This window comes from Hevea brasiliensis, chromosome 2 (genome assembly GCF_030052815.1).
Source record: "Hevea brasiliensis isolate MT/VB/25A 57/8 chromosome 2, ASM3005281v1, whole genome shotgun sequence".
In the NCBI taxonomy this organism is placed as follows: Eukaryota; Viridiplantae; Streptophyta; class Magnoliopsida; order Malpighiales; family Euphorbiaceae; genus Hevea; species Hevea brasiliensis.
This window is the reverse complement of record NC_079494.1, coordinates 6,188,806-6,215,728: the sequence shown is the minus strand read 5'-3', so window position 1 is coordinate 6,215,728 and position 26,923 is coordinate 6,188,806. Positions and strand designations below refer to the sequence as shown.

Genomic DNA, 26,923 nt, shown 5'->3' with positions numbered 1-26,923 from the left:
TCTTACATTGTTATTTATTTATTTTTAATTTAAAAGAAATAAAATTAAAAAAAATATATATATTATAATTGATTTTGATAGGAATTTAAACTCGAAAACTTGGGTATTGTCAAGCAACCATTTTCGTGCATTGTAAGACAGAGAAGGACCGCGAACACTTTTTAGGACCGTTAAGCTGTTTCCTGTCAAACGTGGAAAAAAAAAAAAAAAACAAGAAAGAAGAAAGCTAGTGGCTGTACGGACGGCGTGTCCCAAGGTTTTTCAAAAATGTTTCCAGGTGAAGGTTGAGAAATATATTTTTAATTATTAGATAAAATAATATCATTTATAAAAATATAAATTATATATATATATTAAAAAGATAAACATTTAATTTAAGAAAAAATATATTTTTTCTTAAAATTATAGTAATTTTATCTCGATAATTCTTGTAAATCAACATGCACATATTCACAATCAAAGTGAAATACTGAGAAATCAACTTACCCTTTGACGGTATGCTTCGTTGAAACAACTGCTCAGTAATTATTTTATTTAAATAAATTTAATTGACTTATTAAAAAAAAAAATCAAACTTATAGGATATGGTGATGTCAGTGAGTTGGATCATATTAGAAATTCCAAAGAAGAGGGGCCCAGATAAAAGAAGAACAAGTGGGTGGGCGACCCCACCAGGCGGCTTGGGATAGGAGCAGCCGTCGCATTCGCAGTGCCGCATCCACGAACTCCATTGCCTTCAAAGGTTAGGAGTTTGTTTCTTGTTTTATTATTATTTTTTTTCAAAGGTTAGGACCCCATTTTTGGATCAATTGTAGCTTCTCAAGTCCTTTTTGGTTTCTTTGATCTGTGGGTCCCTTCCCATGTCATCTTTTTTCGCATTTTAAGAAAGCGCGGCAACAGATAACGAGCTACAGCCGTGTGGACTCCACCCTATTGCCGAGTGTCGAGTCAATGACCCTTCGCTGGTCAACTTCGCACATCTCTTGGCCTCCTCGTGGGTCGTCGTCGTTTAAGCTTTTAGTCCGGTTCACATTTTGATGGATTAATTAACATCTTCCTCTGCCTAAACATTTGGTTATTGATGTGGATTAAAATCATCAGTTCTCGAGAGTTTATCTCTTAGAGAAAACATTATTAGAAGGGATTAAGAGTTAAAATTGAACATTCAATTTAAATCAAATCAAATTAAATGAGTTATTAAAATCAAATTAATAGAATTATCATATTTTAAAAAATAAATTGAACTGATATAAATGAAAAATCGAATCAAATCAAACTGCTCAATTTCAATTTAATTCGATTCAAACCATTCAATTTTGAGTTTTGCTGAGTTTTTAATTTAGACTTGATTTTTAAGTTATTTGATATGATTTTAATATTAATTTAAACCTAATAATCATTAATCAATAAAATTAAATAATTTATATATATATATAATTATATATAATTCATAAATTTTCAATTAAAATAAATCAATTTAAAAATTAATAAAATAATTTAATTCAATTCGATTTAATCAATTTTTTTCTCTTTAAAACTAAATCGAATCGAAATAACTGAAATTCTTAGAATATAAAACCAAATCACACATAATTACTTTAAAAATCGAATCAAATTATTAAATTAAAATAATTTATTTCAATTTATTCAATTCAATTTAAATAGTGCTCACCTCTACTAAGAGCAGAGCGATGCTTAAATGACTGGGGTCAATTGATCTTACTCATATTAAAGACCCAATCCTTCAATTGAGCTTCGATTTTGGTGATAAAGAATTTAGTATTGATCCATTCACCAGATTCTCCAAATAGAACAGAGCTCACTCATTTTATTTTATTTTTTAAATATTGATAAGTAAAATATATAATCCTTATTTGATAAGAATTATCCAATATTTTTTTAGTTTTAGGAATTTATCGAGATTAAGAAATTTTTTTTGAAATAAAAGATTTCTTTGACAAAAATTACATTGTCAATTATATTGAAGAAGAAATATTGTTTATTCATTCTTCATAATCTTTGAGTCAAAATTTTTTAAAGAAAATTTGGAGCAATGTTTCTTCAGTTTATCTACAAATTTTATTGATCAAAGTATAGTTGAGTCCTTGTCTAGATGCACATAAGATTTTTCCACTATCAAAGAAAATTTTATTTTGCATCAAGTGCTCATGATCTTGATCTTGTATATATATATTTCTATATTTACATAAAGAAAACTTTATGCTCATGATCCTTATGACCAACATTCCACAAGTTACAGCGCTAAACAAAATATCATTTAAACCATAGATCTTCACAAAGCTTCCACCTTTAATTCTCTATCTGTTGAACCCAACAAAAACCAAAATCTATTTACTATCAAACCCAGATGAGGGAAGCAAAAAAATAGCATACTTGGCCGGACAGACGACGCCTTCCCCTACTCAAAGACAGAGAAAGCAACTAGAACGAGAGGTGCTCAACAAGACCAAAAGACAAGCAACGGTTGAGAGAATTTTCTCTCTTTAAAATTATTTAAGTGCTAATTGTATGCATATTAGTTATATAAAAATTAGATCAAAAAAAAAATTATTGCAAATCTATTAATGCTTATTTATTATATTTTGCTGGCAACATAAAATAAGACTGCATGAGATAAAACTCTCTAATTACAGTCCCCTTACTAGCTTATGAACTGAACCAAACCAAAATCGCTGGTCTGGTCCTATTCGGCCTGAATTTTTAAAATAATTTAAAATAAATATTTACAGTATTTTTTATTCTAAAAAAAAAAAGATTTCTATTTTCATTCTTTCCCACAAACTAATTACTTGCAAACTTACAAGAGGATCAACCTGTTAATTACTACAAAAAAAAAAAATGCCAACACTTAAAAAGAGTTTTGTCCAGCTTCAAAAGATTAGAGAACAGGCCTCATAATGCATATTAACATGAAATTTACTTGTTGTATGGCTACTATACAACTAGTTGAAGTGTTTTCTCAGAGAAATCTAGACGGTAACCACTCTCTTATCCTCACAGGGTGACTGTAAAACTCCTCGGTTCGAACGTCACCCTTGCGGTGCTGGAAAGGTTTCCACCATGGAATTCCTCTATCATTGATGGTGTGCCTCGCATCAAGTGTGTGATCAAGTAGTGTTCCAATGATCATTGCCACGGTTGGTGGTGATGAGAAAATTGTGTTCAATATGTCATTGAACTGCAGATTTACGAAACAAGTACAGCAGATAAAAAGATCAGACTTGGAAAAATGAATCAAAATGATAAGTCTAAAGAGAAAAATATTGTTTCTTTACGCAACTTACCCATCCACCATCTGTTTTAACAGGTCCATGCCCATCCATGGTGAAGTTACTGACAAAATATTGAGGTATTGATATTCCAAGGAACAATGACAAGCCCAAGATGTAGTGGTTTCTCATGGAGTTATTGTTAGAAAACTGTATGAAGGAAATCCCAATAGCAGCTGAAGGAAGGAAAACAGAGAACAAATTCCCATTAAAGAAGTGCATATATATTTATAAAGTTATTAGAAGAACGATGACAGAATCACTCACCAACAATACCAAATAAAACACAGTATATAGCAGCAAATATTGGCAGAGGAATAGATGCAAATAAGGCACCAAATTTCCCTGAAAGATGCAAAGTAATAGGGTCAAGACATAAAATTACAAATTAAGGTCAAATAACTATGGAATTTATGAGGGATTCACAGAAACAAACCAAATATGGAGAAAAAGACCATGAAAACAGTTGATATCTGCACCACTCTTCGGCTCCCAATGTGTGTAAGTCCAAGAAGGCCAACATTTTCACTGCAATACCATCAGATCGCACGATGAAATGTGTACATGCGTCATTGATCAACAGTTCATTTATTTATTTATTTATTTATAATATAGTCACCGCTTTATTGAGAATAAAACTTCTGTATAAATTAAATATTCCTTTTATCTGTCAGCAGCAATCTACAAGACAAGCTAATTCTAAAGATGTTTGCCATGAAGAAGTCACGGAAATCAAAATCAGAATGAAGAAAAAGCTGGCAAATTATTAGGTGCATTAGGTGCATATGAACTTTCACTTACAAAGTAGCTGGTCCCATTTTCCTATGTTAGAATTATGACTCAAAATCCTAATAGGATTTGGAGAGATATCTTTTCCTAATTTGAGTGGGAGAAATATTCCTCAATAGGATGGAAGAATATTTCCCACTGCTAATCAGATAAGGATTGAGGGAATTAACACTATAAATAAGAGAATGATGGAAAAGGTTATTTGGCTTTTGCTCATTGAAGAAATGTTTTTCAGCCTATGGAGTAAGGCTGTCACCCATTGTAGAGAGGAATTTTACAAATTGCTGTAAATTTGGCTCTGTCCATTGATAAGGGGCTTTTGCCTATTGCAGTAGAGAGAGGCTTCAGCCTAAGGTGGAGAAAAGGCATAGAATTCAAGAGGAAGAGATTCTTATTCATTGGTGAGAGGGCTCTTGCCCATTTAGTTGAAGGCACCCTTTGTGGTGCAGTGTTGTAATAGTAAATTTATAGAGTTATGTCTAGAGAAGACTGAGAGGGACTAATATATTTACTATGAGCAGTTATGTAGTATGAGTTCTTTTGGGTGTAATTGGGTTAATGGGTAGCATAGCTATGTGCTTGTAATGATGATTTATTATTTGTTGATAGTGGAAGATGGCATGCCCGTAGATGTAGCCTTATGTTGAGAGGGTGAACCACGTAAATATTGGTATTTTGTGTGTTTGTTTTATTTCTTTATAGTTTACACGCTTCCACGGTGCACAACATCCTACTTTCATGATGTAACTGCTTTTATGTAAGTGTACGGTGCACTATTTTTTAGTGAACCGAGTGTATTCTATAATTTGCCGAAAAGGCTTTAGCAAATTGAAGGTTCAAAATTTGAATTGGGATGTAATCGGCTAAATAAAATATAAAACTAAATAATTATGCCACTTAAAATGGTTGTGCCATTATTAGAAGTGCACATGCAAACATAAGAAATTTGCACAAGGGCATTTAACTTCTCCTTCACTTTTTCCTAGAAGAGAATTTCACAATAAAAAAATAATGGGCAACTTCCAAAGATCTAACAACCTCGCTTGGTTCTTTCAAAATGGAAAAATGCAAGACATACAAATCCTGAAGTCAGGAAACAATGCATGAATGGGCTATACATTGTTAACTCTTCCATGGAAGGCTCAAAATCCTAGATGATATCAGCTTTCTCTGCTAGCCTAGATAATGAATTTGTGATGGCAAGGAAAATTGGAAATAGTTGCCTAATGCAAGCCTGCAGCTGCAGGATCTGTGGCATTACCATAACCAGAAGTACCGAAAAGGGGAAAAACTTACACAGATGCAGTGTTGCCAACAGCAGCACCAAAGATTCCTTCAAGCAGCATGCCAACACCCTATATTGTAAATACAACACAATCATATCTCCAACTTCTAAGTGACAATATGTTATGGAGGAAAGTGAGTGTATAACTATCAGAAGCTTAACCTGCAGACCAATACTTCTGGTGAGAACATATGCTGGAGGGTGTGTAGCACCTGCAAGCCTTGCTGCGGCAAAATACGTTCCAGTGGACTACATCAGAAGCTTACAAATTGGTTAGGATAATAAATATTTAAGTAGCAAATTTCTATGATCCATCAAAGATATGAAATAGAGGACAAAATTATATCCATGATAAAGAACTATAAATTATTTGATGTGATGTCTAACTAAAACTAAGCTAATTTGAATAGAAGGTGCCACTATTTAAAATTTCAAATGCATCTACATTGATAAAACATTAAAAAATTTTCTGGCATGGTGATTGAACCTCTGCAGATGAAACAAGCGCTGCCCCCATCATCCCAAAGACATGGCTTGCTCTAAATATTGGAGCACCCCACTGAAAAGGGTATGGGACTCTAACCCTTGAAAAAGAAAAAAAAAAAAAAAAAAAAAACAGAAAAAGCATTATTATAATGATGAAACCAAAAGGGCACATTGAATAAATTAAGTCAGCAAAGAGGCGGATCATCTGGACAATACCATGGAGCAGATGATATAAGAAAGGATCGATCTGTGCGACAACTCATTTTAGTTTGTTCTCCAACATTATTGTAGGCACCGGCAACAGTGAGGATAGCAGCAAAAGCCCAGACAATTCCAACGCAGAAAAGTAAGCCAAACCTTTCAAGTATAGGGCGCCCCCTTGGATGGAGATGCTTCAAATACTACAGAAAACATAAGGCTTTGTTACACTCACATAAAGCACAATTTTTTGCAGTGAACTTGACATTTTCAAGAAATATTACCTGGAAAATGACTAGTATAATCAGCATGGGCAGGCCGATCTCCACACAGTTAGCAAGCTGAATAGAATGCAGGGTGAAATGAGCTTCTTATTATTAACTTTCAACAGCACCAAACATTATAGTCTTGTCAAAAAGAAATTACCAGTGGGAAACCCCTCATGAACAGACCAAGACCCACCACACAAACCACTGGTACTATAACAATGGGACTGAAGAACCTGGAAGACATAAGCAAAAGGAGAGAATTTTAGGGTTTTTTTTTTTTTTTTTTTTTTTTTTGCGGGTATCATAAGAACTAAAGAAGATTAATAGAATAAATTCATATTCTGAGATTAAGTTACCTTGTCAAATTGCCCCATGCAAAACTAAACCCAAGGATGATGTTGACAAAGGAAGAAACAATTAATGATCCTTGAATGGTTCTCATAGTGTGGGTAAATCTCTGCAACCACCCATATCAATGTGACCAAAAGATTTGGAGAATAATCAAGAACATTAAGGTAATGTTGGTAGAAAACCAAAATAAAGGCAAGCTGATTTGCTTTGGCTGACCAAAGCTTATGAAATTTGCCACCACTTGCAATTTTTTTTGTTCTATTTTCAATTATATCTAAGTTTAGCACTTCATACATCATGCTCATCTGCAAAGTTTTCATCGGACAAATCCTTGATGATTGACAACACTGGTAAGGTGAAAGCAACTGATGCGCTCATCACAGTGGGAAGCCTTGTTCCGATGAATGTTTGAATCAGTGTATTCAACCCCGCCATAAAGAGCAATGTTTGAATCACACGAGCTTTATCACCCTGTTCATGGTAGTACCAAATTCAGATAAACATATATTATGTGGTCTACCAATATGTGATCCGCTAATATATATTCAGATGGTGGATAAAACCTACATGGTCCCCACCCATTCGTGGCACAAGATTACTGGCAATCAAGACTATAGTTCCAAGCATGACAATATAGTGTTGAAAAGCCAGAAAAGCTGTCTCAACTGCAAAATTCAATCACTTGATCACGATTAGTTGCAGAAGAACATAAAGCACAGGAAAGAATCGAGAGCAAAATCTTTTACAATTAAAAAATGGTACTTGAAATGCATTAGTTTTCAGGGAAATGTCAAGAAAAAGTACATTTTTGAAAAGGTTTTATTCGTACTTCCATTGATACAGATTTGCTATACTATAGAAACACTATGGAATCAGCTAAAGGATCTACAAATTCTACATATATCAATGGCAGAGAAATCACTGAGTTTTCAAAATCCAAAAGAGAATCAGAGTCCAGTATATAAGTATCAATTTAAAAAATCGATAAGATAAATAAAGCATATGATAAAATTTCAAAATCAATCTCCAAGCCTTAATCCCATCATAAAGATTTGGAGACATGCACAAACTATGATATCTTTATTCTATCCCACTATGCAAAGCATCCTCCTTTCACATAAAGCCTAAACTACAAACAGGAATCATCAGAAAAGTAAAGAACAGTGACAGAAGGATAAGAGAGACTAACGCCAAGAAGGGTTGGAATGGATGCAGTACTGGAGCTGCTGGAGTTGCTCAGCCGGAGTCCAAGTGGGACCCCTTGAAACGGCAAGAGATGGAGGTGGTGGGGGGGCGGCTTGAAATGGAGGTGGCTGGTGGCTGTTAGCTGTTTCCACCATCTTTATCGTTGCTTACACCTTCCCTGCTTAATTAGATAAACTTAAAAGACTCTCCCTCGTCTCTACTTCTCTATAAACTGAAAACAAAAGAAAGCAAAACCAGAAAAAGAAAATAAAGATTGAGAAAGAAAAGAAAAGAAAAAGAAAGAAAGAAAGAAAGAAAGAAAGTCCTATGGAGACTTTGCAAGAAAGCAAAACGATTAAATTACCAGAAAGAACGAAAGGGAATTAGATTAATAATATTGAAAAAAAAAACAAGAAAGAGGGGAAGTTATGATCATTAAAAAAAAAATTTTTGAAGAAACTGAACTAAGGGTGGAAAGTGAGTTTAGGATTGCGTTAAGGTTGTCGTATACTGCATATCAAAAAAAAATGTTGTCTTGTACCGAGGAGCATAAACATGAACTAAAGCTTAGGCCTTTGGGCAACGTATGGTCAGAAGAACGCGTGGGCCTTGAAACTTGATAGTTCTTGCACCTATTAACAAGCTTTTGCTCGTTTCCAATTTTGCTTTCGACTTGCTTCGTATTCACTATTATGCCCCTTGCTTTGCTCGTTTCCTTCGTTTCCCATCTCATACAGGGGCAATCCGACCGAGCCGAACTGAAGACTTTTGAAGAGTTCAGCTCAACTCGTGTATTTTTCTTTTACATTCTATTCCGATAAATTATTAGAGAGAAAGAAAAATAAAAAGAATTTTTTTTATCATTTATTTTTTTTATATTTGAATAAATAAAAACTAAAAGATAAAAATTAAAAGTTTTTTTTTTATTTCTTATTTTCTCTTTAAATTAAAAAAAAATAATTAAAAGAAAATAGGATAAATTTTCTTCTCTCTTTATTTTCTTTTTTCTATCTAAAAAAATATATCTTTTTAATTTTTATTTTCTCCCCTTATTTTCCTTCATCTTCCTTTTCCACCAATCCAAAGAAGAATTAAGCTAGAAGTGCGCTATATATCAATAAGCTCAGTTAGACCCGTAAACCAATTGAATCAAGTTGAATTTTTTATCGAACCGAACTCAAAAAAAAAATGAAATAACTCAAAAGTTTAGTTAAACAAAATTGCTCATAAACTTATTTACATATTAACTCTTAAACTTATTAAATAAATGAATTTATAAAATTTGATAAGTTTAATATCAATAAATTTAAATTATTTATTTATTTATTAAATAAATTTAAAAATTAAATTTAAACTCAACTCATTTATCAAATCAAATTTTTATAAAATAAGATCTTAAATAACTCACCAGCAACTTAATTCATTACCATGAGAACCAAATCCCCATTTCATTAACCCACTTGACCTTTAACTATTAAGTGCATTTACTGAATTCATCTCTCACACTATGAAATTTCAGTAGAGATCGAACACATAAAATAAAATAAAATAAAATAAAAAATTACACGTTATTGCTGAATCAAGTGGAATTAATGAGTTATTAGGAATGTCATTTTCTGTTTTCTGTTTTCTCCTCTTCTAGATGATGAAAATCAACGAAAGTTCAGAGCATTGGTCCAAAAGCAAATTTTCTGTGAATAAACTGAATTCCACCATGATGAACAAGGAAGTCAATTTTGAGTTGGATGATTGATATTAAATTGTCTTTTGAGGCACTTGACACTCCATAATAATTGCACTGAACCAATGGATCCATGCCTTCTTTCAATGAAAGGCCCCAGGCCTTCTTTTCTATGAAAGCACCCATGCTTTATTCACATTCATATGGTATATCCTTCTATTTTTGGATGTTTCTTAACGATATGGCCAATAATATTCTCATGGAAAAAGCTTCACAGTACCATTCACACTTCCAAATTACAGCAAGAGGTTTAGTCTAGATTGAACACCCTAATCTTATCAAATTAGCCCCACTTAACTAAGAGTGTGTTGCGTAATATTAATAATTCTAATAGTTATTAGTTATTTTATTAATTATTAAATATTAATAATTAATAGTTAATTATTTATATAATAATTTAAAATAAAAATATTTAATAAAATTAAATATTAAATTAATTATTAAATATATAAATAATTTTATTTTTTTAAACCTAATTAAAATACTCTTTCAATCTTTAAAAATTAAAATAAATAATATTTTATGAACTACTCTTTTAAGTCATGTTCTGTAATATTAACTATTATAATAACTGTTAATTATTATATTAATTATTAATTGTTTTACTGTTTTTAGTATTAAATATTAGCCGTTGATAATTAATAATTTATATAATAATTTAAAGTAAAAATATTTGATAAAATTAACTGTTTGATTAATCATTAAAAATAAAAATAATAATATTATTTTATTTATTTTAATTAAAATATTCTTTTAATTTTTAAAAATTAAAAAGATAATTTTTTTGAAAAATACTTTTTTAATATTTAAAAATTAATATAAATATTATATTATTAAATAATATAAATAATTAAAATATTAAATATTATTTTAAAAATTATAGTTAAATAGAATCTAATTATACAGAATTAATGAGATGATTTTCTTTTGACTAATGGGGGGTGGTGGCCGTCACCCCATCAAAAATGGGTAAACAAAAGATGGAGTCAAGCCAACGTCATATCTAACCCAATCATCAATCACTAGTACATGAAAATTTATATATTTTGTGCCTTACAAGGTAAGAAAATCAGGAGAAAAATCCTGTTGCTTTGTCGTTTGCAAAGAAGAAATTAACTGTAGATGACAAGATGAAGAAGATTTTTGTAGTCAAGAGATAAAAGATTGTGTGGGAATTTTGAACACTAGATGGGGCCTTCCTCTTCTCCGAGGAGAGAGTCCTGATCGTAATTTCGAAGTGAAAACAGAGCTAAAGGTGGTAATGTAACAGTCTTGTTGAGGAGAGAGAGACAAAGACTAGCCTTGTAAGAATTAAAATTTCAGGCCAGGCATGTGAAACCCATACGGTGCGTCGGAACGAGTGCTCTAAATTAAAATTTTGTACTATAAATATATATATTTTAATAATAAATATGCTCCAAGTTCCACCGTCGTTTTATATATTTTTTGTGTTTGCCAAATGCATATATATATATATATATATATATATATTCATCTGAATCTTTAATTTGTCTTGAAACAGAGGCGTCGGCATCTGCACCGCCCCATCCGAGAGAGAAGCAAAGGGCCGAAAGCCCAAAAGACACCTTGCCAAATAAGTAACTTAATTTTATAAAAATTAATTTATAAATATTAATTTAAATTTATTAATATTTAAAATTTTAAATAATTATATATTTATTAAATTATTTATAAATTTTTTTTACTCATCATAAATTTAAAATATAAAACTTCTAATAAAATCATACAAAATTTTTTTATACACTTGATTTATTATAAATTTAATATAAAAATATGTAAAACTCATATATTTAATAAGTCTTATTATATATATATTTTGAGTTTATAATAAATCAGATTTAGCAAGAAAAATATTTAAATATATAAGTTTACTTATTCTAAATAAAAATATTTATTAGTGATTAATAAATAATTATATAATTGATAAAAAAATAGCTCTACAAATATATTTATTATTAAAATAAATAAAAATATATTAAATAAAATTTAAAGTGAAATTTTAATAATTAAATAAGATAATATCATAAAATATTTAATTAAATTAATTTATAAAAATTAAAATAAAAAATTAATTTTTCTTGACTTATTTTTTTTAGTTTATAAATCCAAAAAATTCTATGAATAAGTGACATGCTCTAAAATATCTAAGGCATACACTTATCCAGTTCAGGTAACATGCTCTGCCAGGTCTAAACCTTCAACCTACGCTATAATTTCAGCCTGAAGAAGAATTTTCTCATTTCTCTCTCTCTCTCCCCTCTCCACCCTGTTTAGAATTAATATAGTTTATTAAAGCAATTTTTTAATAAGTGCAATTAACAAAAGATTATTGGATTTGTGCCCAAAATAGTGAATTGCAGATCAGCCTACGCTGACTTAGTTGCGCTGTTAAACCCAAGTTCGAGTCCCACCCTCTTTTCTCTTAAAAAAGTTCGTAGATCAAAGCCATGTGCCTCACAATCACACAGCTGATACTTGTATACCAGTCAACTAATTACTGCTAAATAAAATCAGGAACTTCTGGCTTTTCCGTGAGTGTTGCACACGGCATTAATCTGGAACAAGAAAACTGAGCAAGAATGTAAAAGTACGGAAAACAAATCACTCAATATAACAACAATAATAATAACAATGCTTCAGGCAGGGTGAAATTCACTCTATCAAAGAGTAATTACACAATGCATTCAATTGAGGGTTAGAGCAAATGAAAACATGCTTGACACGTATAGTCTACCAAAGTAGCATAATAATACACGCGGTTCTATTGCAAACAATTCAAGAGACAAGAGCTTATCATTACAAACGAAAATGGAGAAGATAAAAAGAGCTCCACTTCAAAGCAAACACGTCGTACAAAAGTTAGCGCCTTGCAGTAAACAATTCCCAAGGCACAATAGGAACAGCAAAATACAATACATCAACCAGACCTTAGTTGTTATGATAGTTTTATGTTTGTTATGTTTAACACTTGTGTTCTTCACTACATGAGACTTAATTGGCCTGAGAAGGATCAAGCACATGACCAATGAACAGCACCATTCCAGTCATGTCTTCTCTGATCAAGAACAAGAATGGATGGTCAGCTACAAAGTCCAGTTTATCAGAGAGCATCAGATCTCTCAATCTTACAACACCAGCAGAATCTGCTGCAGCTTCTGTGCCTTCTTCATTTACTTCAATGAAGGATTTATGGAATATGCTTGAAACATACAGGTTCCGACCAACGGAGGAATCCACCATTTCTGTCAAATCTCCTTCGCCGGAGAATGGCAACACCAGTCCTAATCCCTTAAGGGTTTTGGAAGCTTCAAATCCAAAGGAAATCTTAAACCTAGGAATCCTGAAGTCACCCACTTCCACTTGTTGCTGTGGAAGGTGATATTCTAAAAACCCAGACTCAGAACCCACTTTCTCCACCAAAGCAGGCAGCCCATCTTTTGCATCTGGAAGGAAGAAGTACATGGAGAAATGCCGTTTATCTTCACCTTTTTTATAAGGAAGCCCTAGGACTTTGAAACCATCAAAGGCACGGATATATTGCTTCTTCTCGCTAGTCATAAAGGGCACATGCACTGAGCTACCGTTCAAAAGGTAAAAATCATACTCTTTTGTGGCTGATGCAACAAATTTTTCATTCCAGGCTCCTTTGAAGTAAAGTGCATTTGCAAATATAAGCCTGGTCGTATTGTCAACCGACCCAGAAGGAAGAACCTCTTTGATAAGGCCACTAGTCTCCCTCTCCGCCCATGCATTTACCTCATTAGTCACTTCAACAGCCTTTGATCATGAACACAAAATTAAAATTAGGGCTATTAGCATCAGTGCTAAAGCAAATTGAGTAAATGTTGACAAGAAATATTTGAATGAACAAAAAACTGTATTTAAAATAATGCATAACTTTATAGCCATTTATGCTTCTGACAAAATTGAATCAGTCCATATGACTCAAAAAAAAAAAAAAAAAAAAAAAAATCAGTCTATGATAAAATGATATTAATACAGATGTTCCAGACCAGTCTAACCTGACACCAAAACCAGACTGTTTTCTTTCTCCTCTTGAACCAGACCATAACCAGCTTTTTCTTTTTTAAAGAAAAGGAATTGAAAAAAATTTTCAATTGTTGGATTTGATCAAAACTGGAACCGAACCAAAACCAGAGGACCTCGAGGCCTGGTCTTGGGTCCCTGGTTCCAGAAACCAGAACCAGTGGTTCAGGCTACTCACAGGAGTGTACCACCAATAAACTGTGGATTCAAACCATTGGTGTTTTATGAAATTATGATGATACCCTTTAATCAGAGGCAATATTGCTTCTTGGAACGCCAAAAAGAAAGGGGAAATTGCTAAGATTTTATGGTATTGAATACTTAAATTAGTTGCACCTTATAGGCTATAAGTGCATAACAAAATAAAAAGCTATAAGAAATAAAGTGGACTCCTTTTGACGTTTTCACTCTGGGTTCTAGTTATAGAATAGAATTTGTAACAGTTGTGGGGGTATTGATCAATATCAAAGAATTCCCTAAAATCTCCTCAATTTCTATTCTCCCCCTTTCTCCTCCTCTTACAGTTGTATGGGTATTATCAATAACAAAGAATTCCCCTCCTCCTACAGTTGTAATCAAACAGTTCACAAACTATATTTTGCAAATTACATCAATAACCTTCCTCTTGCTGAGAAAATTTGAGAAGAAAAGGGAAAGGGCTAGCGGAAAAAGAAAATTCAAGTCCTATGGTGGCTGCCGTGATTTTAATTTGGGTGATTGCTGTGACTTTGATGTGGGCGGTGATGATTTTGGCTTGAATTTGAATGATCCCAAAATTCTCAAGGAGAATGAATACGAGAAATGAAGAAGACAAACAATGAAATTGAAGTTTGTGAAATGGAAGCGAGTTGAAATCCTGGGTTAAAACTTCAAAGTTCTACAGACAATGCTGCACTTGCTAGGGCACAGAGAACAGAAAAACTGGCTTGCGTACCGTCAAGACTAATGAGAGCAACAAGGACAAGACACTAAAGTGCTGGTTTGACAGTTCAAAAATGTGGTTTCCTTAATCTTCATCCTTGAGGACAAGGATGTTCTGCAGAGGGGGTAATTTAGTGACCCTGCGTTCTCGGTTCTAGATATAAAATAGAATTTGTAACAGCTGTACAGGTATTGATCAATATCAAAGAATTCCCAAAAATCTCCTCAACGTCGATCGGGTAATAATATGCTCACATAAGATAAGCCTAAAGAAAGTACAAATGGAAACAAATCTTATTCCACAACTTCACTATGCTCAACTACACATAAAATATGAAGGTTCCAAAATCCAAACTAAATGTACGCACTTGAATAACTTTTACTCTGGTGCAACATAAATCAGAGCCTCTCTAATTAGCTCAGGTCATAACATGCTCATGTAAACCTAAAGAAACTAGAAATGGAAACAAATCCTATTCCACAACTTCACCATGCTCAACTACACATAAAATATGAAGGTTCCAAATTCCAAACTAAATGTAAGCACTAGAATAACTATTGCTGTGGTGCAACAAAAATAAGAAAGGTAGAAAACTAGAAATATATCTACAAGAATGTTTTTCGTTTCAAGAAAAGAATGAGTCATGTATACTGATTCTTTATTAGAAACTTGAGCAAGTTAAAACAAAAAGTGCTTTCCCTGCACACAACAAAGGGGATCACAGTAATGATTCACAGTTGGAACAGTAATACACAGTGGTTAGTAACTTCCATAGTTCTTGTTTAATCATCCATGCAGAGTGGTTCAAAAGTACGCTTACTTTAATAGTCAAGCAGGGTTGTGCCTTCCATTGCTGGGATTAAATTGTCAAGATTAATTACTCAAATTGTGAGCACTGGCTCTGGTTACTGACATCTTCTGTGTGAAATGAGTCAAGCTTGATGTTGATGGGACTCAGAAATGATGAAAAATGTTTTGGTGGTACATGTGACTTAATTCCAAATCAACTAAAAGAAAACTAATTGAAGAACTGGTATAAAAAATTTAAAAAAAGAAAAAAGACATATAGCCTACTTTAAACCTTGGACAAAATTGACGTATTGCACTTTCTTTTAACCTAATATTGAAATAATAGTTGCAAATGGTAGATTGAGGTACCCTCCACTAACAGTTAGCAGGAAAAAGGAAAAAGAAAAAATAATTTGCATATTAAAGCCCTCATATCACTCTGGATATCAACAAAAGACATTCTCCATATGCTTGAAAAAGAGAAAATAGAACCCCATAAATCATAATGAAGCCTGGAAACACTTCATGCTGAAATAACTACATCGGCGAAGAACTTGATTCCTAAAATTTCTGGCATTCGTCCTTCCTCGCCTATAGTACAATATCACTCCAAAACATAACCTCCTTTTTTTTCTTTTTTCCCAAACCAACCAACCTAAAATTCAATTTTTAACAAGTGTACACTCACAAGGAAGAGGTAGGTGACAACCAGCGTAAAAATTTCATCACACCTCATGATATGGATTCTCACAATATAAACGTTGGGATGTCCTCTATTTACGATGCGCTACATCGAAGCCCGGGTGTAATAAGAAATATGCAAGGGTGTAGGGCGTTTACCGAAAGCGATGCGCCATGCCGACGCTCGAGTGTGGTGTTAAATGAGCAAGGGTTTCCACATCATGGACGAGTGTGGGTAAAGAAGCTAGTCCATAAAACAGATAGTGTAACAGAACACAAGATAGGCATAGAAAGCAATAGAAGATATCATATAAGGAGATCAATTAGGAAGGAATAAGATAGGAGGAGAATCAGAGTTGGTACTTGGAATGTTGATGGATCATTTACAGGAAAATTAATGGAGCTTGTGGATACTTAGAAAGGAGAATGGTGAATATTGCTTGCATTCAGGAGACTAAATGGGTAGGAGAGAAAAGCAAGGAAGTGGGTAACTCAGGATACAAACTGTGGTTTACTGGAAAGGAGAGGAACAAGAATGATGTAGGCATAATCATAGACAGGACATTGAAAGATGTCGTAATAGCTGTGAAAAGAGTAGGAGATAGAATTATACTAGAAAAGCTAGTATTAGAAGGAGAAACAATAAATGTAGTTAGTGCTTATGCTCCACAAATAGGACTAAATAGTGAGAGTAAACAAAAGTTTTGGGAAGATATGGATGATCTAATGCAAAGCATACCGAATGAAGAGAATGTTCTTATCGTTGGATATTTGAATAGACATTTGGACCTGATAGGCAAGGTTATGAGAATGTTCATGGAGATTTTGGTTTTGATAGCCAAAATAAGGAGGGAAAAAGCATCATGAACTTTGCCATAGCGTACGACTTAATACTAGCAAATACCTACTTTATAAAAAAGGGAGTCGCATTTAGTGACTTTCAAAAATGGATAACATAGAATCTAAATTGACTTCCTCTTAACCATGAAGACAAATAGAGCTCTATGCAAAGATTGCAAGGTTATTCTGAGAGAGGCTTTAACAAGTCAACATCGGTTAGTGGTCTTGGATGTCAAGTTTAAGAACAATTCAAGTAAGGCTAAAAGAAATATTGTAACTCGATCAAAGTGGTGGGAGTTTAAAAGAGTAAAGTAAGTAAAGTTAAAAAATGAGCTTCTCGAGTCCGAAGCATGGAAGTTGGATGTGGAGGCCAATAGTATGTGGATACAGATGACATCAAAGATTAGAGAAGTAGCTAGAAAAGTACTTGGAGAGTCTAGAGAACATAGATCACCCTCAAAAGAGAGATGGTGGTGGAATAAGAAAGCACAAAAGACAATGAAGAGAAAGAGGGAATGGTATAAGAAATTACCTAAGTGTGATAATAATGAAACTTATGAACAGTATAAGATAGCAAAGAAAGAGGCAAAAAATGCGGTTAGTCAAGCAAGAGCACAGGCCAGTGTTATCAAAGGCGAGCGAGGCGCCCAAGGGAGGTGTCAGGCGAGACAAGGCGAGGCGCCCCTTTGTCGCCTCGACTGAAATGCCTGGCCTGACTTTGAGGAGGCGACGCCTCAGGTCGGAGAGGAGAGAGGCGACGCCTCTTCACAACAACGATAAGTTTTTTTTTTTTTTTTAATTAAAAAATCAATAAACCTACCACTCACTTACTTGATGCAGCCACAATACTTCCTCACGAAGATAGCAGAGTTGCGTTTTTCCTCAACCTTACGAAGATAGCAGAGCCGCTCACGACGACAGAACGGATCATCTCAGACACTTTCGAGACAGAACAGGTACGCCCTCTCTCTCTCTCTCTCTCTCTCTCTCTCTCTCTCTCTCTCTCTCATCTTCTTCTTCTTCTTCTTCTTTCCTCGCTCCGATCTCTCTCTCTCACGACTTCTTCTTCTCCTTTCCTTTGTTCGATCTCTCTCTCACGTCTCACGTATTTATATAACACTGCTACTCATGTCTTTTTTGTTTCCTCTGTTCGACTTCTTCGTCTTCTTTTTTATTTTTTCTTTTTTTTCCCCCTCTCCTCTCCTTCTTCTTTCAGCAGTCCCTTTATATTTTTTCTTTTTTCTTTTTTTTCCTTCTCCTTATTATTAATTAGTTATTATTAATTATTTATTTGTTAATTTAATTATTTTATTTTTGATTCTTGTTAATTAATTATTTAAATTTTATGGGTATTGGTAAATTGATTATTTTACTTTGTATTCTTATTTAATTAGTTGATTAATTAATATGCGTATTGTTGATTTGTTGGTAATTAGTTTAATTTTTATTTGTTATTCTTATTAATTTGATTAGTTTTACTTTTTACCTTGTTAATTAGACATTATTTGTTAATTAATTATTTATTTTATATTAGATGTTTATTTTATATGGGTATTATTAATTTATTGTTAATTTGATTATTTTCTTTTTGTTCTTGGTAAGTAATTGTGTAATTTATATGGACATTATTACTTTGTTGTTAATTAGTTTACTTTTTACTTATTATTGTTAATTAGTTGTTAAATTAATTAGTTTTACTTTTGTCTTGTTAATTAGACATTAGTTGTTAATTAGTTGTTTATTTTATATGGTATTATTAATTTGATGATTTTACTTTTTGTTCTTATTAATTAATTGTTTAATTTATATAGGCAGTGTTAATTTGTTGTTAATTAGTTTACTGTTTTACTTTTTACTTATCATTCTTGTTAATTACTTAGTTTATTTATATTGGGTATTGTTAATTTGTTATTAATTTATTTATTTTTTATTCTTGTTAATTTTTTTGTTAGATTATAAATGGGTGATAAGAATAATACATCTAGATCTTCTGCTAGTAGTAGAAGAACGGACCCAGAATAGGCACATGTAATTCAAGTTAGTGAAAATAATACTAATGATCTTCAATGTATGTACTGTATAAAAGTTTATAAAGGAGGAATTAATAGAATCAAGCAACATCTTGCTAGAGGTTACAAAAATATAGTTCGGTGTCCAAAATGTTCAAAATATGTAAGGAATCAAATGCAGGAATTCATTGCTAAAAAAAGAGAGCAAAAATCAATTATGAATATGGAAAGACCACCTGAATTTGATGATGTTGAAGTACTGGGATTTGATGAAAATGAGGAAGAGGAAGAGTTGATGCAAGCAATTGGCAGTGAAAGAAGGAGGCAATTACTGGAGGTTACAGGTACTAGTGCTTCAAAAAAATCAAAAGTTTTACCACCACAAAATAGTAGAGAGCCTATTGACTGTTATTTTTCCCTTAGACCTACTGTTATGGGAAAAAAATATGAGGCAAACTACCATTAATGAAAATAGTCCAGCTAAGAAGGAGTTAAGGGAGCGTGCTTGTGTTACCATAGCACGATGGATATATAATGTGGGAATAGCTTTTAATGCTGTGAATTATGATAGCTTTGGGGAAATGATTCGAGTAATTGACAATTATGCGAGAGAAATGAAACCTCCAAGTTTTCATGAGGTTAGAGTTCGATTACTTAACAAAGAAGTGCAAATCATAAATGATCTTCTCGAGTCTCATAAAGAAGAATGGGAAAATTATGGATGTACATTGATGTGTGATGGATGGACGGATAGAAAAGGGAGAACCTTGATTAATTTCTTGGCTAATAGTCCAAAGGGAAGTGTATTTATTAAATCAGTTGATGCAAGTGATGAATCAAAGACAGCGGCATTGTTGGCTAGTTTGATTGAGAAAGAATTAATAGAAATTGGTCCCGAAAAAGTAGTTCAAGTTGTTACAGATAATGCATCAAATAATGTTGCAGCAGGTAAAATTTTTATTTAATTTTTCTATTACTAAAAAAAAATATCATTTTATTTTTATTATTAATGGAATGAATTTTTCTACCTGTTTATGACAGGGAGAATATTGGAAGCAAATTTTTCTCATCTATACTAGACTCCATGTGCAGCCCATTGTATAGATTTGATGCTGGAGGATATCTTTAAGATTCGTATTTTCAAAGAAACATTCCGCAAAGCTGTTGAGCTTACTGGTTTCATATATGGCTCTTCAGGAGTTCTAAATATGTTGAGGAAGTTTACTAATGGAGTAGAATTGCTAAGGCCAGGGCAAACCAGCTATAGGATATATTTATGAAGCCATGGATAGGGCTAAAGAAGCCATTGCCAACTCACTCAATGGCAATAAAGAAAAATACAAGAGCATTTTTTGAGATTATTGATGCGAGATGGTCACTTCAATTGTATCGTCCTTTGCATGCTACCGGATACTTTTTGAATCCTAAATTTTTTTATCTAAATAAGATGAGAATTGAATCTGATGAAGAGGTCAATACAGGATTGCTTTCGTGCATTCATAAAATGAAAAAAAATTCAGCAAAAGTTGACATGATTCTTGATAAAATTGAGAGATACAAGACAGCTGCAGGAACCTTTGGTTTTCCTTCTGCTATTAGAGGAAGAACAACCAAATCTCCAGGTTATTAATTTAATTCTTATTAATTTTTCATTTTGCTCATTTATTAATTTATATCATGAATTTAACAATCATTGGTTTTATATTTTAATAGCTGCTTGGTGGAAAACATATGGTCATTCAACTCCAAACCTACAAAAGTTTGCTGTAAAGGTTCTCAGTCTCACATGTAGTGCAAGTGATTGCGAAAAAAATTGGAGTGTATTTGAGCATATATATATATATATATATATATATATATATATAAATTTCTTAATTTGTTATTTTATCTTGAGCATTTTGAGTTTGAAGTTTAACTTATTTGATACTGTAAAATAAATGACAACTTCGTAGTAAGAAAAGAAATCGACTATTTCAAGAACGCTTGGACAATTTGGTATATGTGAAGTACAATAGAGCGTTGCAACACCGACACAGTTTTGGGGATATAACAACACCTGTTGATTTGGCAAATACTGATGAAAGTAATGAGTGGTTGCTTGGTGAATTAGAAAAAGGCGATGGGGATGATGATGATGATGATGATTCTCTTATTTTCATGAATAACGTGTTGACCTGGGGTGATGTTGGTGGAGTAGCTGTAGTTTCTGAATCTTGTTATGAATCGAGATCGGCTACAAGATCAACACTAGTTGAAACTCCATCATTTCGAAGGCCTCGTGCAATAAGAGATGCATCCTCTTCGCAAGTTGATGATGATGAAGAGAACGAAGAATTTGTGATGGTCGTTGTTGAAAATAAAGATGATTTTGGAAATCTTGATGATGAGTAGTTTTAGTTATAAGTTTTTTATGTACTTCTTGTATTTTGTTTATTATGACTTACAACTTATTTTTATATATTAAAGTCTGAACTTTTATAATTTACATTTTCTATTATGTGACTTATGACTTGTTTCTAATTTTTTATTTATTATGTATAATTTTATAGCATCACTTTTATCATATACATCTGCTGAAAATTCAGGTATGAACTATTTCTTTTTTTAACATCTCTTATTATTATTTGTGTTTTTACTTATGCTATATATTTTAATTTTACAGTCTCATACTTTCACTCGTATCTTATACTTAAGCTAGAAATACAGGTATGCACTATTTTCAATTTCTCTTATTTTAGATATAAACATAGTGTAAATAATATATTTTTTTCTTTTTAATATGTTTTTTTACTTATCAAGTATTTAAAAGTATATATATATATATATATATATATATATATATATATATATATATATATAATTTAAACAATTAAGGTTATGGCGCCTTGCTTCAAAAAGGCCCTCGCCTCGCCTCTCGCCTAAGGCTATAGGGTACTACTCTATCGCCTTTCGCCTTGATAACACTGGCGCAGGCCTTTAAAAAGTTATATGAGAAACTTGAAACTAAAGAAGAGGGAAAATATATTTATAGATTAGCAAGGAGGAGAGAAAAGAAATGTCAAGATCTCAATCAAGTTATGTATATTAAGGACAAAGAAGGAAAAGTGTTGGTGAAAGATGAGGACATTAAAGAAAAATGGAGAAATTATTTTGATGATCTCTTTAATAATAGTCAAAGTGGTAATAGCGTGAATATAGGCTACAGAGAAATAGAAAAGAATGTGAATTACACTAGAAGGATTAGATCTTCAGAAGTAAAGAAAGCACTTAAGAGAATGAAAATGGGTAAAGCCTATGGATCCGATGAAATACTAATTGAAGTGTGGAAGTGTTTGGGAGATGCGGGAGTGGCATAGTTAACTAAATTGTTTAATAAGATTCTAAACTCAAAGAAAATGCCTGATAAATGGAGAAAGAGTATTTTAGTACTTATTTTTAAAAATAAGGGAGACATGTAGAGTTGCTCAAACTATGGGGGAATTAAATTCATGAGCTATACTATGAAGTTGTGGGAGAGAACTGTGGAACATCGACTACGTCATGACACTTCTATATTTCCTAATAAATTTGAATTCATGTCTGGTCGTTCAACTATGAAAGCGATCTTTCTCATTAGAAGCCTGATGGAGAAATATAGAGATGTGAAGAAAGATCTACATATGGTTTTTATCGATTTGGAGATGATAGTATTCCAAGAGATGTCTTATAGAAAGTATTAGAACAAAAGATGATATCTATTAGATACATACAAGTGTTGAAAGATATGTATGAAGGAGTAACTACCATGGTGCGTACAATGAAAGGGGACACAAGAGATTTTCACATCTCAATTGGATTATACCAAGGTTCAGCTGTGACCTCTTACTTTTTTACATTAGTTCTAGATTAATTGACGAAACATATACAAGAGAGTATCCCTTGGTGCATGATGCTTGCGGATGATATAGTTCTGATAGATGAGAAGAGAGAAGCAGTCAATAGAAAGTTAGAGCTTTGGAGAAGTACTCTAGAGTCAAAGGAATTTAAGTTAAGTAGAACGAAAATATAATACATGCATTGCAAGTTTAGTAAAGGCCTAACTAGTAATAGGGAAGGAGTTAGTTTGGATGGAGTGGTATTGCCCCCAAAACAATCACTTTAAATATCTCGGCTCAATTAGGGGATGTGAGGAGGATGTTAATTATAGGATTAAAGCCGGATAGTTGAGTAGAGACGTGCCACGATAATTTTATGTGATCACAAGATTTCCAAAAAGTTGAAAGGAAAATTTTACCGTACAGTCATACTCCCGTCCATGTTATATGGTTGTGAGTATTGGGTAATGAAGAAGCCGTATGTGTCTAAGATGAGAGTTACGGAAATAAGAATATTAAGGTGGATGAATGGCTATACTAGACTGGATAAAGTCCGTAACGAGAGTATTAGAGAATAGATAGGAGTTGTGCCAATTGAAAATAAGTTGAAAGAATGGAGATTGAGGAGAGAATGGAGATTGAGGTGAGAATGGAGATTGAGGTGGCTTGATCATGTGAAGCGTATATGATAGAAAGAAAAGAAAGAGTAAACCTAAACTGATTTGGAAAAGAGTAGTACTAAAAGCATTATAAATCTCCGAAAATTTAACCCAAAATCGTTTAGAGTCTGGGGAGAGAGAATTTAGAGAGAATTCATGTAGCCGTTCACAAATAAATTTTTAAGATAAAAACTTAGTTGAGTTGAGTTGTACACTCGCTCGCGGAAAACCAATTTGCCAAAAGATCTTAGACAAACCAGGAAATTAAAGAGAAAAAGAGAGAGAGACCCCAACATATATGAGACACAAAACGAATTCAAAAACATCGCCCTTTAGGTCTTTTTGCCTACAAAAAATCGTGTACATATCCTGTTGAATAGTATGGATTAGATAAAAGCTTTACTTAGGATTGGACCTTAACATTCTTGATACAAATAGACACAGAAACCAAATAAAATGTTAGCTTAAATGACTTGCAAGATTAGCTCTCGAGGTCCAAATCACCATTTTTGCAATCCAGTCATGCACATAACAGATTTAGGTAAAGCACAAGCAAATCCTAGTCACGTATGGAGATAGATATTCCATAGATAAGCATATACTGCTATTGAAGTAGAAAAGCAATCAATACAAATAAATAGATAACCATTGAGTAGCGGAAACTATACCTTGGTTTGGAAATCAACTTGATTAGAAGCAGCCTTGTACACATTGTCCACAACCTGTTTGAAAGAGGGCTTAAGAGAGAGAGAACTGTCCACCCAAACACCATTGGCAAACGACAAGCGTGGCCCACCGGCGGCACTTCCGTCCGCAAAAACCACAGAAACTAGATCGGAGGAGAAAGAACTGAACTGATTATTGGACTTGGACTTCAGGAAAGAGAGCAATTGATCGAGTGTAGAACCCTTAGAGCCAGCAGCAATAAGGCCGAGTACCACCTGGATCGACAGCGGCGACAAGACTGAATTAGAGGTTTTGGCTTCGGTTAAGAGCACATGCTTGGAGAAGCCCAAAGCGACAGCGTTCTGGTTCCCGATTGATTCACGGATGTCCATCTTTGTGCTTGACTGTTTGTGGTATTGCGAGTTGCAAGAAGGGCGCGTCAACAGAGTGCAGTCTGCTTAATGTCGAAGAAAAGAACTGATGTTTAACAGGAATGTGGTGCTTTTTGAAACGACGACGTATTTAATATTCAATTAATGCGCTCCGTGGCAATCCCGTGTGAGCGTTTGCGTGGAAAGTGACTCGCTGACTTGGGCTTTGCCAGCCAAGTTGCTTTAATAAACTTTTGTCTGAATTCTAAGGACTTGTTTGGTTGGGTATTTAACTTATTTAATTAGCATTTTAATCCAAGTTTTCATAAAGTAATTGAAATAACTTCTTTTAATTGAAGGGAAGTAACTTATTTATATGAAAATAATTATGTGCATTTTAAAAACTAAACTTTTTAAGAATTAGAGGGTTTGAAATAAATAAGACTTAAGAATTTAATAGCCTATTGATGATGAATTTTAGAGCTCAAACAACCCATTAAATTAATAAATTAGGGAGGGAGGTTTATAATCAACTCTTGTCACGTCTCAAATTTGATATTTTATAATTTTAAATATGATTTCATGAGTAATTGATGAATCCATAACGTAGGAGCTTATCATAAGTGTCCATTTAAGAGAATTAATTTTTCAATTTTAATATATAAATATATTCCAATAAATAATGATAATAAATAATAAAATCTCAATATATATTTATTTTGAACAAAAGAACCAAGCTTGATGCTACAATTACAAATCAAATAGTGAGCATAGAATAAAATTTGAAAAAAAAATACCATACATGTTTCAAATGGGGAGAAAAGTAACATGGATAGAACATAAGGACAGCGCATAAACAATTCCTCAAAATGGAAGGGGATAGAGCATTTGTCCAATGAAAAGGATCACTCCACTCTTGTCTTCCCTGACTAGAAATAAGAATGGATGATCAGCTGCAAAGTCCATCATTGTTGTATCACCTCTCTTCATTGTCATATCAGCAGCAGAAGCAGCTGCAGCTTCTGACCCTTCTTCATTTACTTCCAACATGGATTTATGGAATATGCTTGAGACAAGTAAGTTGCCCCCCACAGAGGAGTCCACCATCTCTGACAAATCTGCTTGACTAGAGAAAGGCAGCACAAAACCTTGTCGCTTCAGAGCTTCCGAAGCTTCAAACCCAAAAGAAATCTTGAACTTTGGGATCTTCAAGTCACCCACTTCCACCTTTTGCTGAGGAAGATGGCGATCAAAGAACCCATGTTCAGAAGTTGCCTTATCTACCAAAGCCGGGAGCCCTTGTTTTTCATTTGGAAGGAATATGTACATGGAGAATTGGCGTTTGTCTTCGCCTTGTTTATGAGGAAGCCCTAGGACTTTAAAACCCTCAAAAGCATGGATAAAATGCTTCTTAAAGCTTGTCATAAAAGGCACAGAAACTGTGCTCCCATTCAAAAGGTGGAAATCATAGTCTCTTGTAGCCGATGCATCAAATTTTTCTTTCCAATCTCCTTTGAAGTACAGTGCATTTGTCAAGATGAGCCTGGTTGTATTGTCAACAGACCCAGAAGCAAGAATTTCTTTGATAATGCCATTCATTTCCTTTTCAGCCCAAGCGTTCACTTCACTGGTCACTGCATCAGCCTTTAACACAACAATAAACATTAATAAACTTTGTCTTAATGATAATGGATTCGACTCTATCTATAAAACAGTCACCTGGGTTTGGAAATCGACTTGAGTAGAAGTAGCCTTGAAGACATTATCAACAATCTCTTTGAAAGAGGACTTGAGATTAAGAGACTTGTCAATCCAAACGCCATTAGCAAATAACAAACGAGGTCCACCTTCGGCACTCGCATCGGCAAAAACAGTGGAGATAAGCTTATTGGAAAAGGTGCAGAGCTCTTTGGTTGTTTCGGATTTAAGAAGCAAAAGCAGCTGTTCCAAGGTTGTTCCCTTGGAACCGGCAGCGATCAAGTTAAGCAACAACTCGATCAACATCGGCGAAAAGACCACATTGGAGGTTTCAGTTTGGGATAAGAGCAGGCTCTTTGAGAGGCCTAGAGCAACGTTATTATGGCTCAAACCACGTTCGTCCATTTGATCCATAGTGTTAGGTGTTGAAGAAGAGCTAGTCTTGGGCTTGGAGCAACAGGGCATTGAGGAGAAAATTCGCAGCTATACTCGAACAAGAAGATTGTAAGAGGATCAGGAAAGGTTTTAGTATTAGTATAGAAAAACAAATAAAACAAGAGACATCATTTTTTTTAAGCAAAACTCTCTGGTTCGACTCTTGAAAAAAATAAAATAAAATCACGTACCAGCTTCTGAAAGCAATGTCGAATACCTTGTTTGCACGCCGCCATAGAAACTGTTAAAAATACTCAGCAATTATATATATATATATATATATATATATATATATATATATATATAATTAAATTGTTGGGATTAAAGAGACGAGGAA

At 33.2% G+C, this 26,923-nt stretch overlaps 4 protein-coding genes across 7 annotated transcripts; 1 reads left to right on the top strand and 3 right to left on the bottom strand.

Moving 5' to 3' along the window:
• Nucleotides 1–2,850: 2,850 nt before the first annotated feature.
• On the bottom strand, nucleotides 2,851–8,531 carry LOC110637133 (nucleobase-ascorbate transporter 3). Of its 4 annotated transcripts, none has more exons than XM_058133238.1 (15): nucleotides 8,395–8,531; nucleotides 7,858–8,085; nucleotides 7,236–7,333; nucleotides 6,963–7,139; nucleotides 6,674–6,774; nucleotides 6,475–6,550; nucleotides 6,333–6,389; nucleotides 6,067–6,251; nucleotides 5,852–5,948; nucleotides 5,527–5,613; nucleotides 5,376–5,434; nucleotides 3,727–3,818; nucleotides 3,558–3,635; nucleotides 3,306–3,466; nucleotides 2,851–3,199 (listed from the first exon to the last, which is right to left on the bottom strand). In XM_058133238.1, exons 2-15 carry the CDS (start codon nucleotides 8,006–8,008, stop codon nucleotides 2,981–2,983), a joined length of 1,638 nt encoding a protein of 545 aa, XP_057989221.1. In that variant the 5' UTR covers nucleotides 8,009–8,085; nucleotides 8,395–8,531; the 3' UTR covers nucleotides 2,851–2,980. The 4 variants fall into 4 exon arrangements, with proteins under 4 accessions (XP_057989221.1, XP_057989218.1, XP_057989214.1 ...); XM_058133235.1 differs by having other exon boundaries at nucleotides 8,319–8,448; XM_058133231.1 differs by lacking the exon at nucleotides 8,395–8,531 and adding an exon at nucleotides 8,218–8,359.
• Nucleotides 8,532–12,354: 3,823 nt separating this feature from the next.
• On the bottom strand, nucleotides 12,355–24,574 carry LOC110637127 (serpin-ZX). Its single transcript, XM_021787078.2, has 2 exons — nucleotides 24,085–24,574; nucleotides 12,355–13,392 (listed from the first exon to the last, which is right to left on the bottom strand). The coding sequence occupies exons 1-2, from the start codon at nucleotides 24,472–24,474 to the stop codon at nucleotides 12,607–12,609; spliced, it is 1,176 nt and encodes a 391-aa protein (XP_021642770.2). The 5' UTR covers nucleotides 24,475–24,574; the 3' UTR covers nucleotides 12,355–12,606.
• Nucleotides 19,510–20,035, top strand: LOC131172464 (uncharacterized). Its single transcript, XM_058133218.1, has 2 exons — nucleotides 19,510–19,851; nucleotides 19,945–20,035. The coding sequence occupies exons 1-2, from the start codon at nucleotides 19,518–19,520 to the stop codon at nucleotides 19,980–19,982; spliced, it is 372 nt and encodes a 123-aa protein (XP_057989201.1). The 5' UTR covers nucleotides 19,510–19,517; the 3' UTR covers nucleotides 19,983–20,035.
• A 743-nt stretch (nucleotides 24,575–25,317) lies between the features above and the next one.
• LOC110637110 (serpin-ZX-like) lies at nucleotides 25,318–26,565 on the bottom strand. The gene is made up of 2 exons (XM_058143037.1): nucleotides 26,173–26,565; nucleotides 25,318–26,097 (listed from the first exon to the last, which is right to left on the bottom strand). The coding sequence occupies exons 1-2, from the start codon at nucleotides 26,563–26,565 to the stop codon at nucleotides 25,318–25,320; spliced, it is 1,173 nt and encodes a 390-aa protein (XP_057999020.1).
• Nucleotides 26,566–26,923: the final 358 nt, after the last annotated feature.

What these genes read in the sequence shown, in the direction of transcription:
- LOC110637133 (XM_058133238.1), bottom strand. Translation starts at nt 8,008, where the DNA reads ATGGTGGAAACAGCTAACAGCCACCAGCCACCTCCATTTCAAGCCGCC. An exon ending in TCATGAGGGGTTTCCCACTG is followed by an intron (nt 6,390 to 6,474) that starts GTAATTTCTTTT and finishes CATTCTATTCAG; the next exon opens with CTTGCTAACTGTGTGGAGAT. An exon ending in GGTCTTTTTCTCCATATTTG is followed by an intron (nt 3,636 to 3,726) that starts GTTTGTTTCTGT and finishes TGCATCTTTCAG; the next exon opens with GGAAATTTGGTGCCTTATTT.
- LOC131172464 (XM_058133218.1), top strand. Translation starts at nt 19,518, where the DNA reads ATGAAACCTCCAAGTTTTCATGAGGTTAGAGTTCGATTACTTAACAAA. An exon ending in ATCAAATAATGTTGCAGCAG is followed by an intron (nt 19,852 to 19,944) that starts GTAAAATTTTTA and finishes TGTTTATGACAG; the next exon opens with GGAGAATATTGGAAGCAAAT.
- LOC110637127 (XM_021787078.2), bottom strand. Translation starts at nt 24,474, where the DNA reads ATGGACATCCGTGAATCAATCGGGAACCAGAACGCTGTCGCTTTGGGC. An exon ending in AAGTTGATTTCCAAACCAAG is followed by an intron (nt 13,393 to 24,084) that starts GTATAGTTTCCG and finishes TCATGATCAAAG; the next exon opens with GCTGTTGAAGTGACTAATGA.
- LOC110637110 (XM_058143037.1), bottom strand. Translation starts at nt 26,565, where the DNA reads ATGGATCAAATGGACGAACGTGGTTTGAGCCATAATAACGTTGCTCTA. An exon ending in AAGTCGATTTCCAAACCCAG is followed by an intron (nt 26,098 to 26,172) that starts GTGACTGTTTTA and finishes GTTGTGTTAAAG; the next exon opens with GCTGATGCAGTGACCAGTGA.